Below are 21549 nucleotides of genomic sequence, written 5' to 3'. Positions count from 1 at the left end.
CTCGCATGTCTAACATCAGTTTCTCAGACGTGTTTACCTGATTGTGGTATTTCCGAGACTCTGCAATTACAAGCAAGCAGGTATATTAAGCAGGAAATATAGCACGAAAAGTGTATTAAAAAGAGTATTGCAACATGCAGCTACCTAAAAACAGTGAATTTTTTTAACTGATGGAAGGAACTATGCTCGACTTCCCTAGATGCTTTAACCCTTTAACTCCCAAGATCTGATAGTCAATTCTCCCCTGCAGCTACAACATGTCTCCTCTTAAATTAGTTACAAGAATTTGGTGTTAGATCAAGACAACAACTTCTACTTGATATGTTTGAGTATTCTCATTACCTGTTTGCTGGATAATGGATGGATATTGCAAGGAGAAGTGAGATGTTAATCACTTCTGGGAGTTAAAGGGTTAAAGAAATCTTACAAACACATCGTCATATCCAAATATAGCTCTCACGAGGAACTAGGACTAAAGGTTATGAACCAGGCCGTGACGTTTTCGTTTGCGGAAATACACTGAGTCAATATTGTATATCTGGAGAATCTGTTGAGGGGAGAGAAGATTTACCAGCAAAGTTGCAAGGTAGGAAAGTAAGAAGTTGGCTTGCTTTACAAATCCCCGGGCAAAGCAGGAACCAAAAGTCGTAAAATCGACGAGACAGCCGAATTTGGTGTTCTTAAAACGCAACTCGAAGACTAAAGCAACTCTCGAGTTTTACGCTCGCCCCTGATTATGTCTGAAAAAATTCAGTCTCTTTCGCTCAAACAAACAATCAAACATGAGCACATGCTAAAAGGGTAAGGACAGTTGAACCTGCTAAGATCAATATTTGTCAGTCTAGCACACACTCAAGCTTGCAACGAAGAAACCGAAATAAACAGATTACGAATGTATCCCGGCCGCGGCTTCTCTTTATCAGCAAGAACAGGGTCCTAAAGGAGTATAGAAATTTCTTTCATCACGAAAAAATTATCCAGTGATGACGTGAATCTAGTGCCTCTCTTAGAAAATATTCGTTCATACCGTCGCAAAGCCATGGTTTCCGACTTCAAATAACTAATCGGTAGGCGGAAGTTTATATGTTGGAGTCATCAATTCATGAATTCTGTTCAACGCTTACGACAACCGCAGTTCACATCTTTCGACAATGAAACGTTAACGTTATCATAGGTGTTTTTCCTTCTGAGTGAAACAGGAAATTTATATATAATTAAGCTTAGCTTGACGAACTTCATTTGCAATTTAATCACTGAAGCAAGTAATCAATTGAAACACATGTTTACTTTACACTTTCGCTTTAAAATTTCATTTTCGTTCGAACTGGTTGGATTTCAAAATTGTAGAATTCCGAATACAAATTGCAGGAGAGAGAGAGAGAGATATTTTATTTGTCACAGCAAGAGTTGATCACTTATCAGAAAAACCCTTATTTAAAAGATGATGTATAGAATTAATTAATCATGTCCGGTGAGAGTTCGATCGAGCGCATTTAACCCTGTTAGAATTCGTTATTCCTCAAAAAATCATATTTGTTAAATGTTTAAGAGTTAAACCCTCGCTATGATGAACAAGAAAATCCAATAAGAAACGATTTTTAAGCAAGCGTAATAGCTTGATGGTCGGTGAAGGAAACCGGACGCGATAACACTGCAGGAATTTTTTTCCTGACAATGACGCTGCAAATTCTGCAGGCCGAAGATATGAAATACACAGCCGAACAAACAAGCTAGCTTTCTTGCATGGCATATCCTGATTGGTTCCGCCAAATATCTTACAACGTTTAAAACCATGGGGTGCGCGCACTCCGTTTGTGTTACATTGTGTTAGCGTTATTTTCAATATGGCGATGAAAGTGGCAGAAATTGGCAGATTTTGACCGAACATTCCGTAAAAGTTAGGCCGTTCCTTTTTTCTTTCATCATAGGTAAATGTAATTTGATTTATTCTGAATGTGTAAAAGTATTTTTTGTACGTATTTGTCGCGTATTCGATGGTTCTCAAGGACAAACGCAATCACTGTTTTTTTAGTATGTAACTTAAGACCGGTTTTCGAGAAGGTCGAATTTGATGTACGTCGTAGTTTGAAGCCTTTCGAAAATTTGGATGGCTGCTTTGATCCTTCTTCAACAGCTCTGACCAAACGCTTTCAAATGCTTTCCAACGGTACATGTGTTCCTCGCATTTTAAGTGCTAGTGTTTGAGACCGATTATGGCCGAGAAAAGGCCCATCGTTGCGTTACTTAGCGTTATTATTATATACTGAATTGTGTTGTAAATCTACTTTCCTAGTAAAAGCAAATTAACTAATCGCGAGTGTTGTAACGTCAATCTACTATCTTGATCATTGAAAGAAAGAAAGTTGAATTAGAGCAATAAATCTCTTCATTTGACCAATGAATAACTCTATAATGCGCATGGCGACACGTCGGGTAAGCCAGAAAGCAAAAGGCAGTCGATCGTTAAAAGGTGTTGATGGGCTTGTGCGACTTCTGCCATTCGCTTGCGCTTTTAAATCTCGGACCTGAAAGCTTGGCTGTTATTAAGATATCTTTTAATGACTTTCGTTTGTGATGTGCTAACAAGGGCTAGTTTTAAGGTGTCATTTCCCCATATGTATGTTCCTGCGGTTTGGCAAAGCCGGATGGAATTGTGTTACAAAAGATAATATTTTCATGTGTGCACGCTATTTTTTTTTTTTTTTCGAGTATACTGTCTCTCCCGCAGAAAACAATTCCAGAGATACGTTTCTCAAAACCCTATTCTAGGTATTCTCTATTCTTTAAGCATATTTGAAACTCTGTACGTTTTTAATTTAACGTTGAGCCACAGGCAGCCCAAGCTCAAGTCTCGAGAAAAAGCCAACCATGAATTCATGAACGCGTCACGCGTTGTGTGACTCGGTGTTAAGTTACGGAAGGAACCGTTGAAAAATTTGAACACGTTATAAGGAATAGTATGGGGAACGAAATATGGTCGATTTACAACGATAAATATTTCGAAATATGAATATTTTACACGTAAAATCAATAAAACTTAATCATGCCCTGTGTATCCGTCGTAGTTTCTGGCGATTTCTGCTGTTTTAAGCCTACTTTACCATCACTGTTATCCATGGCATGGGATAACCATCCATGGGATAATAGTGATAGTAAGGCAAGCTTAAAACAGCAGAAATCGCCAGAAACTACGACGGATACACAGGGCATGAGTAAGTTTTATTGATTTTACGTGTAAAATATTCATATTTCGAAATATTTATCGTTGTAAATCGACCATATTTCGTTCCCCATACTATTCCTTATAACGTGTTCAATTTTTCAACGGTTCCTCCCGTAACTTAACACCGAGTCACACAACGCGTGACGCGTTCATGAATTCATCGTTGGCTTTTTCTCGAGACGTGAGCTTGGGCCGCCTGTGGTCTTAGAAGGCCTAAGTCTTCTCCTTTCGCGAATCCCGTATTTACGCCTTAAAAACTATGACACGAGAGATAATCCGCGTATTAAAACGTCGCTGTCTCTTTGTAATGCGTTTGCATGTCAAGGGTCGATTCCCCGTTAAATAACTCGCAAATTTGATGTTATTCACTCAGCCATCGGATTCAGAGTGCAACTGTTACTAAATGAATAGATTCTTGGGCAAGGCTGCAGTTTGGATTCATTCTGAATCTCTTCAGTTGCTTCCTAACAACGAATTTGTCCTAGAGGAATAACAGGGGTCGTGTAGTTCCGCAAACACTTTTTAACTTTCGAATGAACGGTAACAAACAGTGAATCCCCATTACATTCCTCGTTTATTCACGCAATCTCGTTGCCACCAGAGATGTTCACTCGACCGCGACATGATGCAAATGACTCGCTTTTCGTTTTACGAGCATGATGAAACGCAATCAAAGTGCGAACACCGCCTGTTGAGTTCATAATAAGCCTTCTTGCACGGCACTTCCGGATTGGTTCCACCAAATATCTTACAACGTTTACTGCTGAGGAAAAAATTAGTATACAATACAAACTTTTTTAACACTTTCTAGGGGGGTTTTTCGGTGTCAATCATCTAAAACTAAAATATATAAGATAAAATTCCAAAACAATCGCTATAAAATTACAATAAAATATGATAAAAATTACAATGTGCTAAGAAGTTAAAAATTCACGCAAGAGTTTATTTCTGATGTTAAAAATAAAAACAAATTCACGTAACTGAAAAGTATCATCTAAATCATTCAATAACGAAACTGTCCGACATAAAAAAAGTCTTTTGTCCTGTAGCGCTCTTAAAACATGGAACATTAAGAAGGTGGGAATTTCGAGTGACAGGACCACGTACCTCTATTCGCTTTAAGAAAAGCGAGGCAAGGTAAGGGGGCATTAGACCAGACATAGATTTGAATGCAAGTACGGCAACGCGATAGTATAGCTGCGATTTGACTGGAAGCCAGCGTAAATCTATTAAGATTTGGGTTACGTTATCGAACTTCCTGGTGTTGCTGATGATTCGGGAGGCGAAGTTCTGCGCAGCTTGAAGCTTAAATAGATGTGTAGTTGCTGTATTCGACTTCCGCATAGCATAAGCTGCCTGAAGGGGAATGTCCCTGCCGTTTTTAACCTTAAGCGGTATGTAAATTAAACTAATGTACTCACGAGGCACCTGAACAGAGTTCATAATAACTCTGGAGAAGGTTTGGATTTAAACGTGTGTACCTGGTGAATAGAAGTTTAGAAAAGTAGGGTAAGGGACAAAATAATCAGTTACTGAAATTAATCAATTACTATCATTATCGGTTTGGAATAATCTTTTTTGTAGATTTTATTGCCGAGCATCAAGTTCCAGCCCTGTTGACTGATCGTGTTCCGCACATCTGCTTTACATCTATCTTAGTTCATCTCAATTAGAGCGCGACACGAATTCCTTTAGAGCACCTCACCAGACTTACTTCAACTGGATGAAAATGTAAAATCCCACGGGTTGATTATAAATTTCTATACAGGGTGTTTTAAGTTAGTATACGAACATCGTCCAGTTTAGCAATCATATGATAAATTGATAATTTCTCAATGGTATTGACGTGAAGAATCGTTGTATAACGGGCCGGGTATTGATTTAACTACTCCTCGTCTTGAAGAGGGCATACATACTTGAGTTAATAGCAAGGAAAGACTATTATATTCTAGGACACGCAAGGCCCTTTCCAGAAATGAGCCTATTGTCTGAGTGTTTCGGGGTATCTCAGCCAATGTTTGTAAGTGTATTTATTCATTCAAGGTCTGAATCTGTTTAATTATAGGAAATAGAGTCGAAGATTTCCGAACCCCGTCAGTCTATTAAATACATCAAATGGCCTATCATTTCTGCATAGACGAGCCAGACTCTCCTAGGCTAGCAGAGACCACCGAAGATGATGTCCACCTAATTCATGTAGAATTCAATGGCAACGGTAAAAACGACTATAAAGTTGAGTATGAAAAGCACAAAAGCACCTTGCTCACAGAATACCTGAGACAACGTGATGGGCCTGACTTTCACGAAAATCTCATGAAGCTAACCTTTAATATCACGCCTGTCGAAGTTGCAAATAAGTTCTGCCGAAGCGTTTTGGAAAGGGGAATATTTTTTCGTCAGCGCTCATACATCTACCTTGGTTACTCGGATGAGCAGCTTGCGAAAAAATCTTGTTACTTTATTGCGGCAACACATGAAGAAATCCACGACCTCTTGTCACAATTTGGAGACTTTTCTGATGAGAAAAACGTGGCAAAGCGTGCCAGCAAAATCGCCATGCTCTTTTCACCATTAATAAAAACTGTCCGATTGGATGAAAATTATTTCAAGGTCGAACCAGATGTGACAGGTGGAGTTTTCCCCTCGCACACTTTCACCGATGGATGTGGTTTCATGTCTTCAAGATTCGCTACCAAGGTGCAACAAGTCTCAGATCTTGATTACCATGATTACCAGCCTAGCGCCGTCCACGTACGCTATCGAGGCATCGAGGGAATGCTAATTCTTAAAAAAGATCTGACAGCTTTTGAAGTGCAGTTCCACAGATCAATGCAAAAGTTCCTGGACCCTGATGAGAAAAAGTCTGACATTTTTAACATCGTCAATGTCATGGGTTATTCACGCCCATTCACCAATGGTTATCTTAACTCTCGAATGATCATGTTGCTGGAAGAACGTGGTGTTTCTGCCCAGAGTCTTGAGGCCTTACAAGATTGCTACCATGAGTTGTTGGAAGGCATAAACAAAGGAACCACTGAATCTAAGTATTTCCTAACGTTAAAGGGAGAAAGTCATCTTTTGCAAGAAATCAAAGACAAAGGAATTGACGGTCGCACAAAAAGGGAACTTAAGCGTTTACAGAAGCGCGAGCTGGAAGAAATGGAGAAAGCTGAGTACACAAGAGTTCTTGTCCCCAAATCTCGAGAAGTATTTGCTGTGTGTGATCCTCTCAACAAGTTGAACTATGGCGAGTGTTACTTCAATCCCACTCTTCCTGGTAACAAGGCACGAGATTTTACTGCCGGCCAGAAGTTTGTAGTGATGCGAAGCCAATGCTATCATCCAGGAGATGTGCGTGTGTTGAAAATGACTGACAAAAGAAAAGGGTACGAGGAACTGAGGGATTGTCTGGTGTTACCCGTCAAAGGTCCCCGCCCCCATGCGTTTGAATGTTTCGGAGGTGACCTGAATGGAAAAAAATTCTTTGTCAGCTGGGATCAAAGCATTCTTCCAAGTGGAGAAGAGAAACCGTGTAACTATTCGCCCTCCGTCAAAGCTAACATTTTTGCAGCTGCCGCTCGACCTGTCTCCAAAATTACCTCGAAATTTAAGAGAACAAGCCCGAGCAAAGGAGTGAAAGACCGAAAGGAAATGGAGCTTTATTTTGCCACGTATTCAGATCAAATAAGCAAAGAGATCGAACAGGTGTACATTCAATTTGCAATGACATCAGGCCTCTCATCCAAAGAATTTCGACATCTCAGCAAGATGTTGTACCAAGCCAACATCCCTGGAGAGGATCTTCAGAATTTGCAGAAAAAGCTCACCAGCATAAAACTTGGGATACCCTTAGGAAAGAGCAGAGGTCTACTAATTGACCACGATCCAAAGCATGCATATGAAAATCCGGAGACGGAGCATGAGCTAAGCAAAATCAGTGGACTGTCAAGAGGACAAGTGAGCCTTACCGGAAGTCAGTCTACAAGTTTAGCAGCAAGTTTGGATTCATCATTCGATGAAGAGGATTTCGAGGAGCGGCAGTCACTCAGACACAGCACAATGTCCGCGACAACTGCGTACGAAGGTAGCGCAGCAGATTCCTGTCACCGTGGCATTAAAATATGGCAAAATATTGACGACAAAGCCAAGGAATTTGTTCACCGTATGCAGCGTGAAATGAGGAAGATCGTCGTGTAAATTTCGGGGAGAGTTCATGAGGGCAGTTTTCGACATCCACTTCATTGGAGGTGGCTCTTAATAGTTGTTTACTTGTTATAGCGATCCAATCATTACTGCGCTTGAGTATACATTACTATACCTTTTTTTCTTTTAAATCTATTTTTGAGAAAAGAAAGTTGCGCTAGTGATCGAAACTATAATTTTCCTGCGTGTCCTATACAGATATGAACTTGCTGTGCTTACACCTTTGTTGGATGGTCGCATACACCGTCGCTGAATGGTCACGCAACGGTCTCTACTCGGCTATCACCATCTAACTATACAATTAAAGTAAAACATATACTCTGAACTGTTGACAGCTTCCTTATTTTCTATCATAGGGTTTTAAAGACGATATACATAGGAATTTCTTGCTAGATATTATAACCTCAGTCGTCGAAAAAATCGATAGTAATGTCTTGAAATAAATGTAGAATAAAACGAATATCTCTTTGTATGACAAAACATTAATTTAGACAAATGAGTTGGCCTCGGCGTTTGTAAGGATTTACCATTTTATCTTTAATGCTTTCGACTATTGTTTTGATATTAAATTTTCCTGTCGTTACGGCTGGATTGAGCAAAAATTTCAAGAGGTTTTGGTATATCAAAGTAAGGATCAGTAATGACATGCTGGAGCTAAATCTGCCACGTCAGATTTCAGCGGTAAATGGGTAGAAAACAAATCAACTTGCTTTGAAATAGAACTACATTACTTAACGTCACAAAGGGTTACCCCAATAGTGATAGACATGATATAAATGAGACATCGGCATAGATAGTCAGCGCTTTTGTTTCCAAAGTATAGCGTAGACTTGTCGGAGGAAACTTCGTGGGGATGCTAGATCTTTAGGTTCGACATGTGAGCCGAAAATAGAACACTGATATTTGTTAGGGGGATGTTGTAAATAAAAAAAGGCGTTATGTTTTATTTTAAATAATTGTCAGCATTTATCAAAAGTAGAATATTTAAATATAAATCATCAAACTTTGGCCGACTGCTCTAAAGTGTGTTCCTTTTTTTTAAATGAGCGGAAATTTCCAAGAGCGAGCGCTCCGTGGACATCATAAGCAAAGGCTCCAGACACTAGCAGGACAAAATAGTGAGTGATAAAATCGATGATAAGCAAAGAACTTGAAAACTACCAAATGCCTAAACAGACGGGTTGACACCACAGTCTCGTACCCAGGCGCGGTCACGGCCGTGGACAACCTTATACAGGGAGCCTGGAGAACACCAAAAAGGAAGGTTTTGTTGTCGTTGACGTCATTTGGCTATAATAGACACCAAGTGAACTTGAACCTTTCACAAAGGACAGTTGGACAAAGGTCCCAGAAACTAAAAACATTACTGGGCTTTGACGATACGTCCATAGATGGTTAAGAGGACTTAAGATTTTTATGTAAGGTAAGAAATGAGGATAATCACACTGTAGGATTATTTGAAAAGTTCGCTGTGTAAGGAAAATTAAATAGAAGACTTACCAAGTTTTCGGTTCTCCTTAGAAATGTAATTTCAATTGCTGATCAATCCACACGACATACCTGTTGGTTCATAGTTCACCTTTTTGTTTGTCAGAGTTCTGTTGTGTTGCGATCGGGAGAATTTCGTCAGCGTAGATGAGTATTTTTTGGAAGGATCAGAATTTGTTAATATATTTTATCAATATTTCATATATGAGTACGAAAAAAGCGGTGGTACAGCAAACCGTGAGAGTGATGACAACGCAATTTTCTCGACAAAAGTACTTTGAAAACAATACATCGTTTATGAATTGTTAGGGAACGTATTTATCTGTACAAGCCGCCAAACATTTTCATAAAATATAAACGAATTCTCCCATTCAGAGAAAAATATTTACAATTTTAAAACTCTCGGCTAACTTCCTTTCGAAAGAGCAAAACGTTCGCTTTATTATCGTGTCAGAAGCGGACATAACACCAAATTTATCAAACGTAAGCGTCTTATCACAGAGCCAGAAATTATTTATTCCGTTTGCACTGTTCCATTCGTCTCCTAAGTGTCTGATGATCATATGATTACTGTTCTTAAAACTTGTTTCGTTTTCATATTACATCTACAAGAGTATTAAAATAATTCTAATAATTTTTCAAATTAATAGACCTTTGATTATAACCGATCCTCGTGATGGTCAACTGGAGTTTGTCTCTGTTGTGATTCAGTTCGTTGACAATGCAGCTTCCAGAACAACTGTCTAAGAACAAAGACAAACGACTCTAAGGCGAGTAATCATATTGTTTCAGATCACAACTGCAGTAAGTGAGCCAGATTACTGATCACGATGAAGTTAAAAATTCAGTTTCGATTGACATTTGATTAAGTCTATTATAAATTACGACTATTTGTGTTGAAATGCATAGGTAGAAAACGGTTCTTTGGAGCAAATCCTGCCACAAGTTTTTTCGGAATTTGCCCTTGACTCGACAATGATAAATGTTTGGATCGACTGATAGAAAATAACTGATAGTCGCGATGTTTTTTTAAGTTTAAAAGATGAGAAATTACATCCGAGTAACCTATCAACCTCTCTGTCTTGTGATTCTCTCTACCGTTTTAAATTGAAGTGGATTACTGCGTATGTGTCACTAACATGGACAATTGCATTGAGTTAACAAATGTGGGTTACGTAATGATAGAATACCACATAGCTTCGCTCTAGTAAGACGTGGAAAATGCAGACCCGGTTATTAGTATTTCTCGGTGATATAACGAAAGGTGGAAACTAATGGTTTGACGCCACAAAGCTAGATTATGCAGCCATGTTGAAGAGAACAGATCAAATTAAAGAAAATTATGCAGTCGTGTTGGCAAAGAACAGATCAAACTCAAAAAGTTGCCTGCTGATCAGTCGATTTTAGCTTTGTTCAAACAAAACAAACAGGCAATAACAGGCCCATGTCGGGACGAGATTAACGAAAGCCTGAGAGGTTTAACTTGGCTTATAGATCATGAACTTAAACCTTTTGAGACAAATCTTCAATATTTATAAAACGTGACAGTGGAAACATCGTTCTTCCGAAAAAATTTTTTTATCTCTGTTATGTAATTTTAGCTCGGAAGCGTGCTGTGCATATGACCACTCATCCATTTTCGTGCCATTTTGTTATCATCACTTGTTGCGTGATGTTCATGGCTTATATAACACGAAAACTTTATTTTCGTGTTACTTTTTAAAGTATTTCGGAAATTTATTTGGTTTAAAAATTGAAAGTTTGCCCTGACTTTGATGCAATAGGCAACGAAGTGGTCCAAGGTTTGGGGAATTGATTTTATAACTGTAAAGTAAAACATCACTCTTCTTACGATGAGGTTAAAAGATTCCGGCTGACGAATGAAATGAGTGCGTGAAATCTGGTACACATCCTCTCCCTAAAGCGTGCTATGCACATGATTTCCCCAAGGTTCTTTGTTTACCAAGTTGGCAATGGGAAATTTTGGATAGTTCGACTTGAAATAATCCCTCGCTCTAAGAGATCGGATTTTTATCTACGAGTCATCTGTACTGACAGAAAAAAAACGCAATCGAAAAGTTTCAGTTTTGATGTCCTCACACATATTTTTTTCCTCAAACAGTAGCCTGCAGGCGTCTTATGAGTGCGAGCTAACGTTATAAGATCGCGATCGTTTATCCGACCGGCTATGCTATGTTTGATTTGCAGTTAGAGTGGACGGTGGGGGTAGGGGGCGGGGGAAAGGGCTTCCCCCACCCCTACCGCCCTCTTTATTTTTGACCGTGGACCGCCCCCTTGGTACAAATTTATTTCTCTCCCCAGCCTTTCGCCGTCATTAGAACTAAAGATGGCGGCCATATTTTTCGTTATGAAATTACTAAGCACTCCCTCGCCAAAAGTACGCCTGCTCTGCAGGCTACTCAAACAATTGCGCCCTTTTCGCACCTATACCAATATCAGTAGGCATATTCTTTGCATCGTTCTTCATAATCAAGTTTAACCTACCGGTACACACAACTTACTGCTCAAACATCAAGTAGGTGTTATGGCGAGGACAATCATTTTCAAACTTAAGAAGAAACTTCGGGTTAATAGAGTCTCAAGAAGCATCGAAACACTACAATATCGCTAAAAAAAAATATTGACATATTTCACTGGTCCTAATTCGGCCAACCAAGGGCAAATTTGAGACAAACTGGAAGCTACTAATAAAGTAATTTGGTTTTATCAACTGAGTTGATACTGTAAATTGGCCCTCGACCAAAGACGCAGTACTACAGTTCCTTTAGAAACTTATCCCTTAAAAAGAGAAAATAGAACAGGGTAGAAAGTTTAGAAAATCGAGTTTAAATGACGTTTGAGTGCTACAATTTATTGCAAGAGCAGCAAACACTGGTTTGGAAGAAAGGTTTCAGCTCAACTGAAATTAAGGGAGTATTCACGCTCACTGCCGCGTTCGAGACACAATATTACTACATTTTATCAGTCGCATATTTAAAACATATAATTCCGCTGGCTTCTGAGATCGTCAAATAATATATTTTGACAGGCGGGAATGTTATGAGATGGTATTTGGCACGTATTCCTGAAGTCCAGATTCATCGTATAAAATGTTGAAAATCTCAGCTTTCCTCACTTTATTTTTAAATCTTCGGTAAATTTTTATGGTGTTTTCATTGAAAGTATTATTGATCATCAAAATTCATTAAGAAAAAGGTCACGCAAGCTACCAAATAAAAGGGGAATCCTCCAGGTACTTTTTTCTGTTTTGAGTGATTTTTATTATAGTTTCGGCGCTTTTTAGTAACTTTTCCTCGACCTGTGCCGCTTTTTCAATTTCAACTGTAATACTTCCTCTCAAAAACCGAGGTTTTCTTCTGTTCTTCCTGTGGCTATTTTCTCCACTCTATCACCGCCGGGAGTTTCTTTTGCGATCTCTAGATATGAAAATTCTTTATTCGCGTATCCTAAACCAGCATCTTCTATAGATAACATTTTTTTCATTAAGGAAGCTCTTAGAACCTTTTCAGGAGGACAAAATGAAATTTGCTCGAGCGAAAGAACACACCACTACGCCCAGTTACATCAAATCATGAGGACGCTGTTTCATAAACGTCAACATCAACAGAAATGCAAGTTCCTATTGGACAAAGCAAAACCTGTTCTAAGTCACTGAATAATTTCAGTATCCCACAGGTGGATTGGCAGTTTAACAAAAAACCAATTTACAGTTGAACGCTAATTGTAGTTATGATCTTACGTGAAACATGCAGTTTTACGGTTTAATGAACAAAACAGCAGGTACTAGTTATTACTGACATGCGGGGAATTCCATAGGTTCGATTGAAACCCCATAATTACCAGTTCGCTAGAGGTGTACATTTTTATTTTGGCGATAAAGTTTCGAAGTTTCGCATTTCTGAGGAGCAAAACTGGATAACAGACCCCTTCTGTGTTCGTGGTTGGCCAGGTTCCAATTTGCCTTGCCCTTTTGCTGACAGGCTTCTAATAAATATTAACGATTTCAATGAGCCTTTGCATAACCTTAATTGAGTGCTGGTATGTTTTTTCACAGGGAACGAAGACAAGACTACGTCCGGTCCAACCTGAATAATCTGATGGCTTTCCACCGGTGTATAGACTTGTCAGATGTTAATGTCCCCTTAAAAGGCCACCAAGCCGAAGCGCACATACTGCACGTCAAATTTCATGGGATCGATCGAGACGATTACAAAGTTGAGTATGAAAAGCTCGAAAGCACTTTGCTGACAGAGTACTTGAAACAACGCGATGGGCCCGACTTTCATCAAAAACTTATGAAATTGACGTTTAATATTACACCAGTCGATGAAGCGAATGCCTTCTGCCAAAGCGTGCTAGAAAGAGGGATTTTTTGTCGTCAAAGCTCGTACTTCTTCCTGGGTCACTCGGATAAACAGCTAAAAGAAAAATCGTGTTACATGATGAAAGCTTCTAATGAAGAAATTCACGAGCTCTTGTCAAAGTTCGGCAATTTTTGGGAGGAGAAAAACTTAGCAAAGCGGGCTAGAAAAATCGGCATGCTCTTCTCAAGGTTGAACAGAACCATGCCATTGAGAGCAGACGAGTACACAGTCGAGCCAGATAAAAAGGGTGGAGTAGTTAGGTCGTACACTTTCACCGATGGATGTGGTTTCATGTCTCCAAACTTTGCTTCAGAACTTCAACAAATCTTTGAACTGAATTACAAGCCGAGCGCCGTCCACATAAGATATCGAGGAATCGAAGGCGTGCTGTGTCTCAAAGATGATTTGACAGAATTTAAGGTGCAGTTTCACAAATCAATGCAGAGGTTCTTCACACCAGACGAGAATATGCCTCACACGTTCAACTTCATCGATGTCGTGGATCACTCGCGTCCCTACGTTAATGGTTACCTTAATTCTCGAATGGTCATGTTGCTGGCAGAACGTGGTGTGTTCCCAGAGAATCTGGAAGATTTACAAGATGGCTTCCATGAACTAGTGGAAAACATGTGCAAAGAAACCGCAGAATACTTCCTTTCCTTCAAAGGAGAATTTCGACTTCTGCGGGAAATTCAAGAGAATGGAATCGACAGTGGTGTGAGAAATCGCCTGAAATTGTTACAAAAGCAAGAGCTAGACGAGATGGGAATGGCTGCCTACACAAGAGTACTTGTTCCCAAATCCCGCGTGGTGTTTGCAGTGAGCGATCCTCTACATAAGCTGAAGTACGGTGAATGTTATTTCAACCCTACTACCCCGAGTGAAGAAGCAAGGAATTTCCCTAACGGCCAAAAGTTTTTGGTGACGCGCAGTCCGTGCTACGTCCCAGGGGATTTGCGCGTGTTGAAATTGACCAATGATCGTGAAGGGTACGAGAACTTGAAGGACTGCCTGGTGCTGCCCGCCAGAGGTCCACGTCCTCATGCCTTTGAATGTTCCGGCGGCGACTTGAGTGGAGAGAAGTTCTTCGTTTGCTGGGATAAGAAAATCATTCCAAGTGGGAACGAGAAACCATGCGACTACTCGCCCACAAAGGGAGCTACGATTCGTCGAACTTCGTCTAAATCGCTCGCAAAGGTAACTGAGAAATTCAAGAAAAATGACAATGGCAAAGAGGTGAAACATCGTGAAGAAATGATGCAGTACTTTGCTACATACTCTGATGAAACACAGATTAAGATTGAACGAGAATACATGAAATATGCTACTGGCAATGGCCCATCATCGAAAGAATGCCGACACCTTAGTAAGATGTTATACCAAGCCACCAATTTCACCAAAGATGCAAATGATCTCGAAAAGCAACTTGTAGAAACGGAACAACCGACAAGTTCGGAATTGCCCTCGAATTCACTACCTAACAGGCTATCGTGCGTGTTTGCCATTAGCGAGAAAGAATCTGTGAATGAAATAATGAGGAGAATCGACAGTAAGGCAAAAGAGTTCTTCGAGCGAATGCAATTTGAAACAAAGAAGAGCGAAGCTTAGGCCCCAGTGAGGAGGAGAGCAGTAGCTTTTTATACCACCTATTGATATCTAGCGGTCTGAGTGGAACAAAAAAGATAAAAACTTTAAAAACCCAAAGTTGGGAATGTGCGTTACCTCATAGAACATCACTTTAAAAAACACTTTTTGGAAGTTTAGATACTTTTTGCTTTCCCGCCTTCTGACGCTTGGTTCACAAGAACTCCTGACATCCAGCACAGCTTAAACATGGACTGATAATAGTTAGTTTATAGATTGAAAATCGACAACAGGCAAACTCTTAGGTAATATTTCTTATGAAAACGAAACTTCATCTCGCAATCACTTATCATAATTGTTACCTTTCTGTACATACCAGTTACGATATTTGGAAAAGAGTGTGTACGAGAGTATTCCTGTTGATAATTTTCCACATATAATTTTTATTTATACAAGATTCATCACCAAGGGCGAACTCCCTTTCCCTTTTTTGAAGCATACTCGTTGTTTTGAATCATATGCTAATATAGGACTATTTTGGAATTTGCTTTAGATTTTGTATAGTTTTTATCGGCTAAACTGAAAGAATTTTTCAGCTCGATTTTTTTTTGTCCTTTTACTTTCGTATTTAGTATCATCGGTGAAAAGTGCATGTATAAATAAGAGACTTGTGTTAACTTTTATTGGCTTTGAGTGCGCCGATTAATCGTACAGCTGGAGCCTGTTGTGTTTTGTGTTATCGCCCTAGCAGGTGTTTTCTGGTTGTCACGCTTATTTTCACGTAACTTTTAAAATAAAAGGCTAGCGTGACGTCTTTGTAAAGCAAGCGAGTGATATTGGAGTGTGTAACCCTTTTCAATATTAAATTCATTGCAATGTAGAAAAAAAAATGTTACGTATAGCCATGTTATCTTTATCAATTGCTTTGCAAAGCTGGTATTATTGTAAAATTGAAAACTAAATATGCATTTAAGTGATGTTATTGCCTTAATTCGTGAACTAGGTAAGGAAACAAATAATCCGATTTCAAAGTTATATGCGGGCGGTGGGAACTGAGCATAATCATAACAGCATGTAAACCTGGACAACGTTTGAATTAAACAGTTTTTGATGAGAAGTACAGTGGTAACTGGTGTTAATGGCGAAGTCGCGAAGATTCGACCGCGCTTTTCACTGTGCCTCTTTTGCCTCAACCCTCCCGATGCAAGACAAATTAAGTCCATAGAAAAAAACTTCCTGGCTGAAAACGGTGAATCTTTTTGTCAAGATAAATTCCAAGCATCACATTTCAAAGCATCACATTGCCAGAAAAATAGAGGGTAACAATTTATCGAACTTCAAAATGAAAACGAATAAATCAGTGGGGAGTTTTGGGATCGGAACACTGAAGAAAGTCCATTTAAAATAAGGATGGCGACTACTTTGAAAGAAGGAAAGCCTAGAGCAGAACAGAACAGATCAGTTCGTGAAAACTACTATCAGTTGAGGTTTACCTTAGTTTGACTCATTTGTGTTAAAGTTGAACTTCAAATGTTCAATCGATAGTGAACAAAAATCTTGGCAGCGAAATCCTTGTTTGCGTTAATCAGCCCGAGTGGTTGTGTTCTAATCGTACTTCGTGATCTCTATTGTTTACGACCTTCAATTCTTGTGGGATCTGAAACACATTAATAAAATATAAGACTGAATAAGTCTGCTAACTTATACTTTCAGTATTTAACATATTTTAACATTTCCGAATAAATATTTCTTTTCTGAACGTGGAGAAATTGCCAAGATAAACAGCAGACACAAAACTGAGGAGCAATGAGAAACTTCCCACCTCTAAATACACAGAGATCGCAGACTTTCCACGGCCAAAATTATAATAGAACACTGTTTGCATTAAAAACAGATCTAAGTTTTTCACTGTTCAGACAAGGTGGTATTTTAATCGGAGACGGTCACCATGACACATGTGCGAGGGGTTTTTATTGGGGCAAATTTGCAATTCTCAGAAAACGGCCGGAAGTTAAAAAGACTTCTGAGAAGATTTTGAATGCTCCAATGATCTGCACGCAATTAGTACGTTACTCTATGCATGTCCAATTTGGTATCAGGTATATGCCGAGCTACTATCCACAAAATATTGCTCTGAAAGTTAGCTGGGAACTAAACTAGCTGAAAATTTGGGAAAGTCTACCGGCGAGAAAGATCCCGAAGGGCAGGTAAGGAAAAATTAAAGCGGATTCGCATGGGAATATCCGGAAATAAATGTCTGAATTTCGTAACTAGGAGATTTTGCTTTTAAGGTTCGAAATGCCATCCATCACTAACTCACGGCGGAAGAAAATCATCGGAAAACTATAAAATTGTTTTTAAATGACAAAGCACGGCTACTATCATCAAAATTGTTCGACGAAGTAGTTTGTCACAATCAGTAACATCTACGAAATGACATGTGACGAACAACTGAAGCGGATGTTTGAGCAGTTCAGTCACAACACAAGGACAAAATTGTTGACTTAGTGGAGCTGATACAAAAAGAAAATCGCTCGTCAAAATAAATTACAAGGCTTTTGTGAAACATCATATCGGACAGCAACACCGGAATACGAAAAAGCGGAAATCGAAAGAGGAAAATTGTTGCAGTGGACGAACCAAAGATGAAACCTAACATCTTTCAGTGATCACATTTTGAACGCCGAGCTACAATCGTCGAACAAACTGCCTCTATTCCGTTCTGTAAATTTGTACTAGTTTTGTCAAAATTAGCTGTTGAGTTCTGCGTTAAACCTCATTTACAATTTTCGCTGACATGTTAGTTTACATTTTGCCTCTTCTGCATAAATCAGACAACAACAAGAAGTATACACCAGCAAACCCTGCAGGGGAGGGGAAGGGGAGGAAAACTCCTTTATCTGGCGCTAACTGCAGTGTGTGTCGCCAGACAGGACCGAACAGGGAATTGTTTTGGGGCCTTGAGCCTTAAACAGGGAATTAAATTTTTTTGATTTACCGGCGTCTTGAAAGGCCTTCTTTAGAAATGAAAGAAAAGAAAGAAAGAAGGGAGTTGAAAGTAGTTCCAAGTTCTTCGTTCGACTGCATGTACGTGTTAGTATCTTTCCTTTAGGCAAAAAATCACAAGGACGGATTGACATGTAGCGAATTGATGAACTATTTCACAACAATTCTGCGGCCTACTTGGAGCAAGAATAAGCGAGATGCTAGCCTCACTTAGCGAAAGTAGCGCATGAAAGCCTAATAATTGCGATCTTCTTTAAAATCAAAACATGACCAAGCTGTCCAGTCTTTTTGACATACTTTGCGACATGGGACGACAAGTTCCCGGACAGACCTGAAAAATAGAGGAAATGATCATAAATTCTTATTCTTCCGCTAGAAAATCCAAACGATGGACCCATACGGTATACCAGATGATATGATAACAATACCTCCTAAAGACCACTTACAAACGGTCAAATACGTGAAACACTTTGACATACAAGGAAATCGGGTGCGACCGCCTATGAAGTACAACAAGATGGAAGGTGGCAACCTTTTCCTGGAATACCTCATGTCTGTGCAAGGTCCACAAGTGGTCGACAGGCTAATGACAGTAGGCTTTCGTCCTGAAAGAGGGGCGGAAACTGACTGCTCAGAAAGGATCCTAAAAAGAGGCATTCTTTTTAGCGGCGAGGTTTATCGATTCCTCGGCCATTCCAACTCTCAACTTAAGGAGAGAACTTGTTTTCTAATGAACGATTCGGATGAGCACATTTACGAGCTGCTCGCGGAGTTTGGCAAGTTTTCCCAGATCAAATCAACCGCCAAGCGTGCAAAGAGAATTGGACTGTTATTTTCGTCTTTCAATCAAAGCATAACTCTGGAAGAACACCAGTACGATGTTGTCAACGACATCGAGCGCGGAAATTATATTTTTACCGATGGATGTGGTTTTATGTCAGATTCATTCGCGCAAGAAATACAAGATGTACAACACCTTGAAAGCAAACCTTGTGTGGTACAAGTCAGGTACCAAGGCTTTAAAGGTGTCTTGCTCCTCAATTCCCAGCTAACCGGTGGCGTAAAGGTACAGTTTCGTACATCCATGAGGAAATTTGCTATTCCGGATGAGCAGATGCGCCGAACTTGTACCACGTTTGGTGTCGTAAAGTGTTCCCGGCCATACACCATTGGCTACCTTAACAAGCAGATTACGATGCTGTTGGCGGACAGCGGAGTTAAGCACAGCTACCTAACTGGGCTGCAGAATGATTATCACGCATTGCTCAGAGAGGTCTTGGGCAGTGAACAAACCGCCGAGTTCTACCTGCGTATCAAAGGTGAGCACAAATTTCTCAATTGGTTGCACGACGATGGTTTGAAAAGTGACAGCTTACAAAGGGAACTCAAAAGTCTTCGTAATAAGGAAATTCGCAAAATGCAGAAAGAATCCCCTAAGGATGGAAACGACGACACCAGTCAAATAAATGGTTCAAAATGTAAGCTGAGGGTTCTTGTTCCAAATTCAAGGGTAGTGTTCGGTACATGCGATCCATTTGACGACCTTGAGTACGGCCAGTGCGTTTTTCAACCAACTCTTTATGACGAGGTGCAAATTGCAGAGTTTCAAGCGGCTCAAGAAGTGATTATTGTTCGGAATCCCTGTTATCATCCAGGTGACATCCGTGTATTGAAACTCGTAAAAAACCTCCGAAAATACGAGTATCTCAGTGATTGCATCGTGTTCCCTACAAGAGGGAGCCGACCGCACGCCGACGAATCTTCAGGAGGGGATCTTGATGGCGATGAATTCTTCGTGAGTTGGGATCAGGATCTGATTCCTCCATGGCGCAGTGCTCCCTTTGAATACTCGTGTAACAGTCCACTCGTCGCGATTCCAAACGCGGTTAAAGGCTACTTGAATCAGTTTACTAGTTACTTAAGAGATTTCATTACCAGCTGGGCACACCATTACATGCCATCGTTGTTTGGCTCAGTAGAGCACGCCGAGAAAGCTAAAAAAGAGAAAGAGCGAAGACACATGCTCGAATACTTCACGTCTTTCAACAATGATCTGGTTGCAAGAGTTGACGCCGTCTTCATGAAGTATGCTGCTCTGTACGGACCGTCATGTTGTGAATGCGTTTATTTGACCAGGTACACATTTGTTTCGGTTAACTTCCGGTTTCATTTAGACAAGTCAAGAGAATATCGATTGAGTTGATATTCTCTTAAACAAGTAGAATGTAAAGTTAAGTCACTAATGGTATGTAAGAAAAACTAAACAAGAGTTCATAATAGTGCGCATCATCATATCATAACACCTCTGAATCTCTTCCTTGGCGGATCACGCCAAGGACGCCGGCATAGCTCTTTGACTGAAAAAAATCTACACGTCTCGCAAAAAAAAAAAAAGAAGAAGAAAATTAAGACAAGTAAACGTCATTAAAAAAGTAAGAACCCAGAAGGTAGTATTTTACGGCATTTCACAAAATCTTAAAAACACCTGTTCTTCATCGACAGATTTTTCTCAGACGCCGTTGACATGTTGGCGGAGAAGGACGTAGTGCTCGCCAAGGTTCGGGAATTGAATCGCGACTATCCCCGTGGATTTTTCCAGGATGCATCCGCACGACAACCAGATTTCTTTAGACGCATCCTGATCCGAATGAAAATGCGGAAACCACCATTCCAACCAGGAGATGACGTGTGGACGCGCATGGAAGAGAAAACGCGATCATTTGTGGAGGAAATGTCGGGACGACACTAGTATCGAGTTGCCCGAGTATGTTTACATATCTTGTCAAGCAGGAGCCCGATAATTCTGCCTTAAGTCTTCATACGATGTTGACCATGTGAAAAGTACACATTTGGAAATTTTCTGTTCCCCAACAGAAAGTTTTCGTGTCCGGAGACTATGAACAGCATTTTGTCAAAATCGGAGTTCCTTGCTCTCGCATCAACTCATCAGACATATGTTTCGCACGCTCGTTAAATCCAATTTTTTTTTGCAAATATCTATTTTTACAAAGAGTAGGTGAAAATTAACAGTAATTGATTGAATGATTAAGTTCCCCTGTGATACAGTGTTACTTTTACAATCATTCCATATTCTGTTCTTTTTCGTTTTTTATTAGCTCTGTATGTATCCCATATATTATTGAAAAAGCATCAACTGTGTTATACTTACGGAAGTAGAGATTTCCAAAGATCCACGGTTGAAAGAGGAAATTCTGACAGTTTTCGGATAAACATTCTTTCCGCGGACAGTTTAACAACCTCGCCTGAAAATACGACGGTGGAAAATAAACAGAAGAGTAAAAACGTGGCAATCTAATCCGTAATGGTTAACTTGTACATTTTTAAATTCTCGCATTTTACTGACAAAGGTGCCGATGAGAGTTCATATATTAACCCTTTACACCCTAACATCCAAATGCATATTCTCCACAGTGTTCTGTATACATATACTAAGGAACTGACAAGAGAATTTGTTTAACAATCGAGAGCTTCTTTAGTTGTTGATCATTTTCTTTATTCCCATGACCTTAATGTTTGATCCAGGAGTGACACCGTAAGGAGAAGTTAGATGCAGAGTAACTCTTGGGGGTTAAAGATTTGAGCTAAATGATACACTCATTCTGATTGATTCTTTATCTTACTGATTCTGGATCATTGTAA

At 39.7% G+C, this 21549-nt stretch overlaps 3 protein-coding genes and 1 long non-coding RNA gene across 6 annotated transcripts; 3 read left to right on the top strand and 1 right to left on the bottom strand.

Moving 5' to 3' along the window:
* The first annotated feature begins 455 nt into the window (after window positions 1–455).
* LOC149036188 (uncharacterized) lies at window positions 456–8446 on the top strand. The gene is made up of 2 exons (XM_089189552.1): window positions 456–586; window positions 5289–8446. The coding sequence occupies exon 2, from the start codon at window positions 5339–5341 to the stop codon at window positions 7418–7420; it is 2082 nt and encodes a 693-aa protein (XP_089045678.1). The 5' UTR covers window positions 456–586; window positions 5289–5338; the 3' UTR covers window positions 7421–8446.
* Window positions 3779–21148, bottom strand: LOC149036187 (uncharacterized). Its single transcript, XR_016181722.1, has 3 exons — window positions 21059–21148; window positions 4645–4704; window positions 3779–3986 (listed from the first exon to the last, which is right to left on the bottom strand). It is a non-coding gene; the product is annotated as an uncharacterized LOC149036187 (long non-coding RNA).
* On the top strand, window positions 8721–16000 carry LOC113670612 (uncharacterized). Of its 3 annotated transcripts, XM_027186775.2 has the most exons (3): window positions 8733–8849; window positions 9565–9684; window positions 12990–16000. In XM_027186775.2, exon 3 carries the CDS (start codon window positions 13033–13035, stop codon window positions 14905–14907), a length of 1875 nt encoding a protein of 624 aa, XP_027042576.2. In that variant the 5' UTR covers window positions 8733–8849; window positions 9565–9684; window positions 12990–13032; the 3' UTR covers window positions 14908–16000. The 3 variants fall into 3 exon arrangements, with proteins under 3 accessions (XP_027042577.2, XP_027042576.2, XP_027042579.2); XM_027186776.2 differs by lacking the exon at window positions 9565–9684 and having other exon boundaries at window positions 8721–8849; XM_027186778.2 differs by lacking the exons at window positions 8733–8849; window positions 9565–9684 and adding an exon at window positions 12747–12884.
* On the top strand, window positions 16909–21371 carry LOC113670624 (uncharacterized). Its single transcript, XM_027186791.2, has 3 exons — window positions 16909–17090; window positions 18266–20025; window positions 20392–21371. The coding sequence occupies exons 2-3, from the start codon at window positions 18278–18280 to the stop codon at window positions 20636–20638; spliced, it is 1995 nt and encodes a 664-aa protein (XP_027042592.2). The 5' UTR covers window positions 16909–17090; window positions 18266–18277; the 3' UTR covers window positions 20639–21371.
* The last annotated feature ends 178 nt before the right edge of the window (window positions 21372–21549 follow it).

Source organism: Pocillopora damicornis, chromosome 12, assembly GCF_964200805.1.
Source record: "Pocillopora damicornis chromosome 12, jaPocDami1.2, whole genome shotgun sequence".
In the NCBI taxonomy this organism is placed as follows: domain Eukaryota; kingdom Metazoa; phylum Cnidaria; class Anthozoa; order Scleractinia; family Pocilloporidae; genus Pocillopora; species Pocillopora damicornis.
This window is presented reverse-complemented; position numbering and strand designations above follow the sequence as displayed.

Coding starts and splice junctions, on each gene's coding strand:
- LOC149036188 (XM_089189552.1), top strand. CDS start 5,339: ATGGCCTATCATTTCTGCATAGACGAGCCAGACTCTCCTAGGCTAGCA.
- LOC113670612 (XM_027186776.2), top strand. CDS start 13,033: ATGGCTTTCCACCGGTGTATAGACTTGTCAGATGTTAATGTCCCCTTA.
- LOC113670624 (XM_027186791.2), top strand. CDS start 18,278: ATGGACCCATACGGTATACCAGATGATATGATAACAATACCTCCTAAA. Junction 20,026..20,391: donor GAATGCGTTTATTTGACCAG/GTACACATTTGT, acceptor CTTCATCGACAG/ATTTTTCTCAGACGCCGTTG.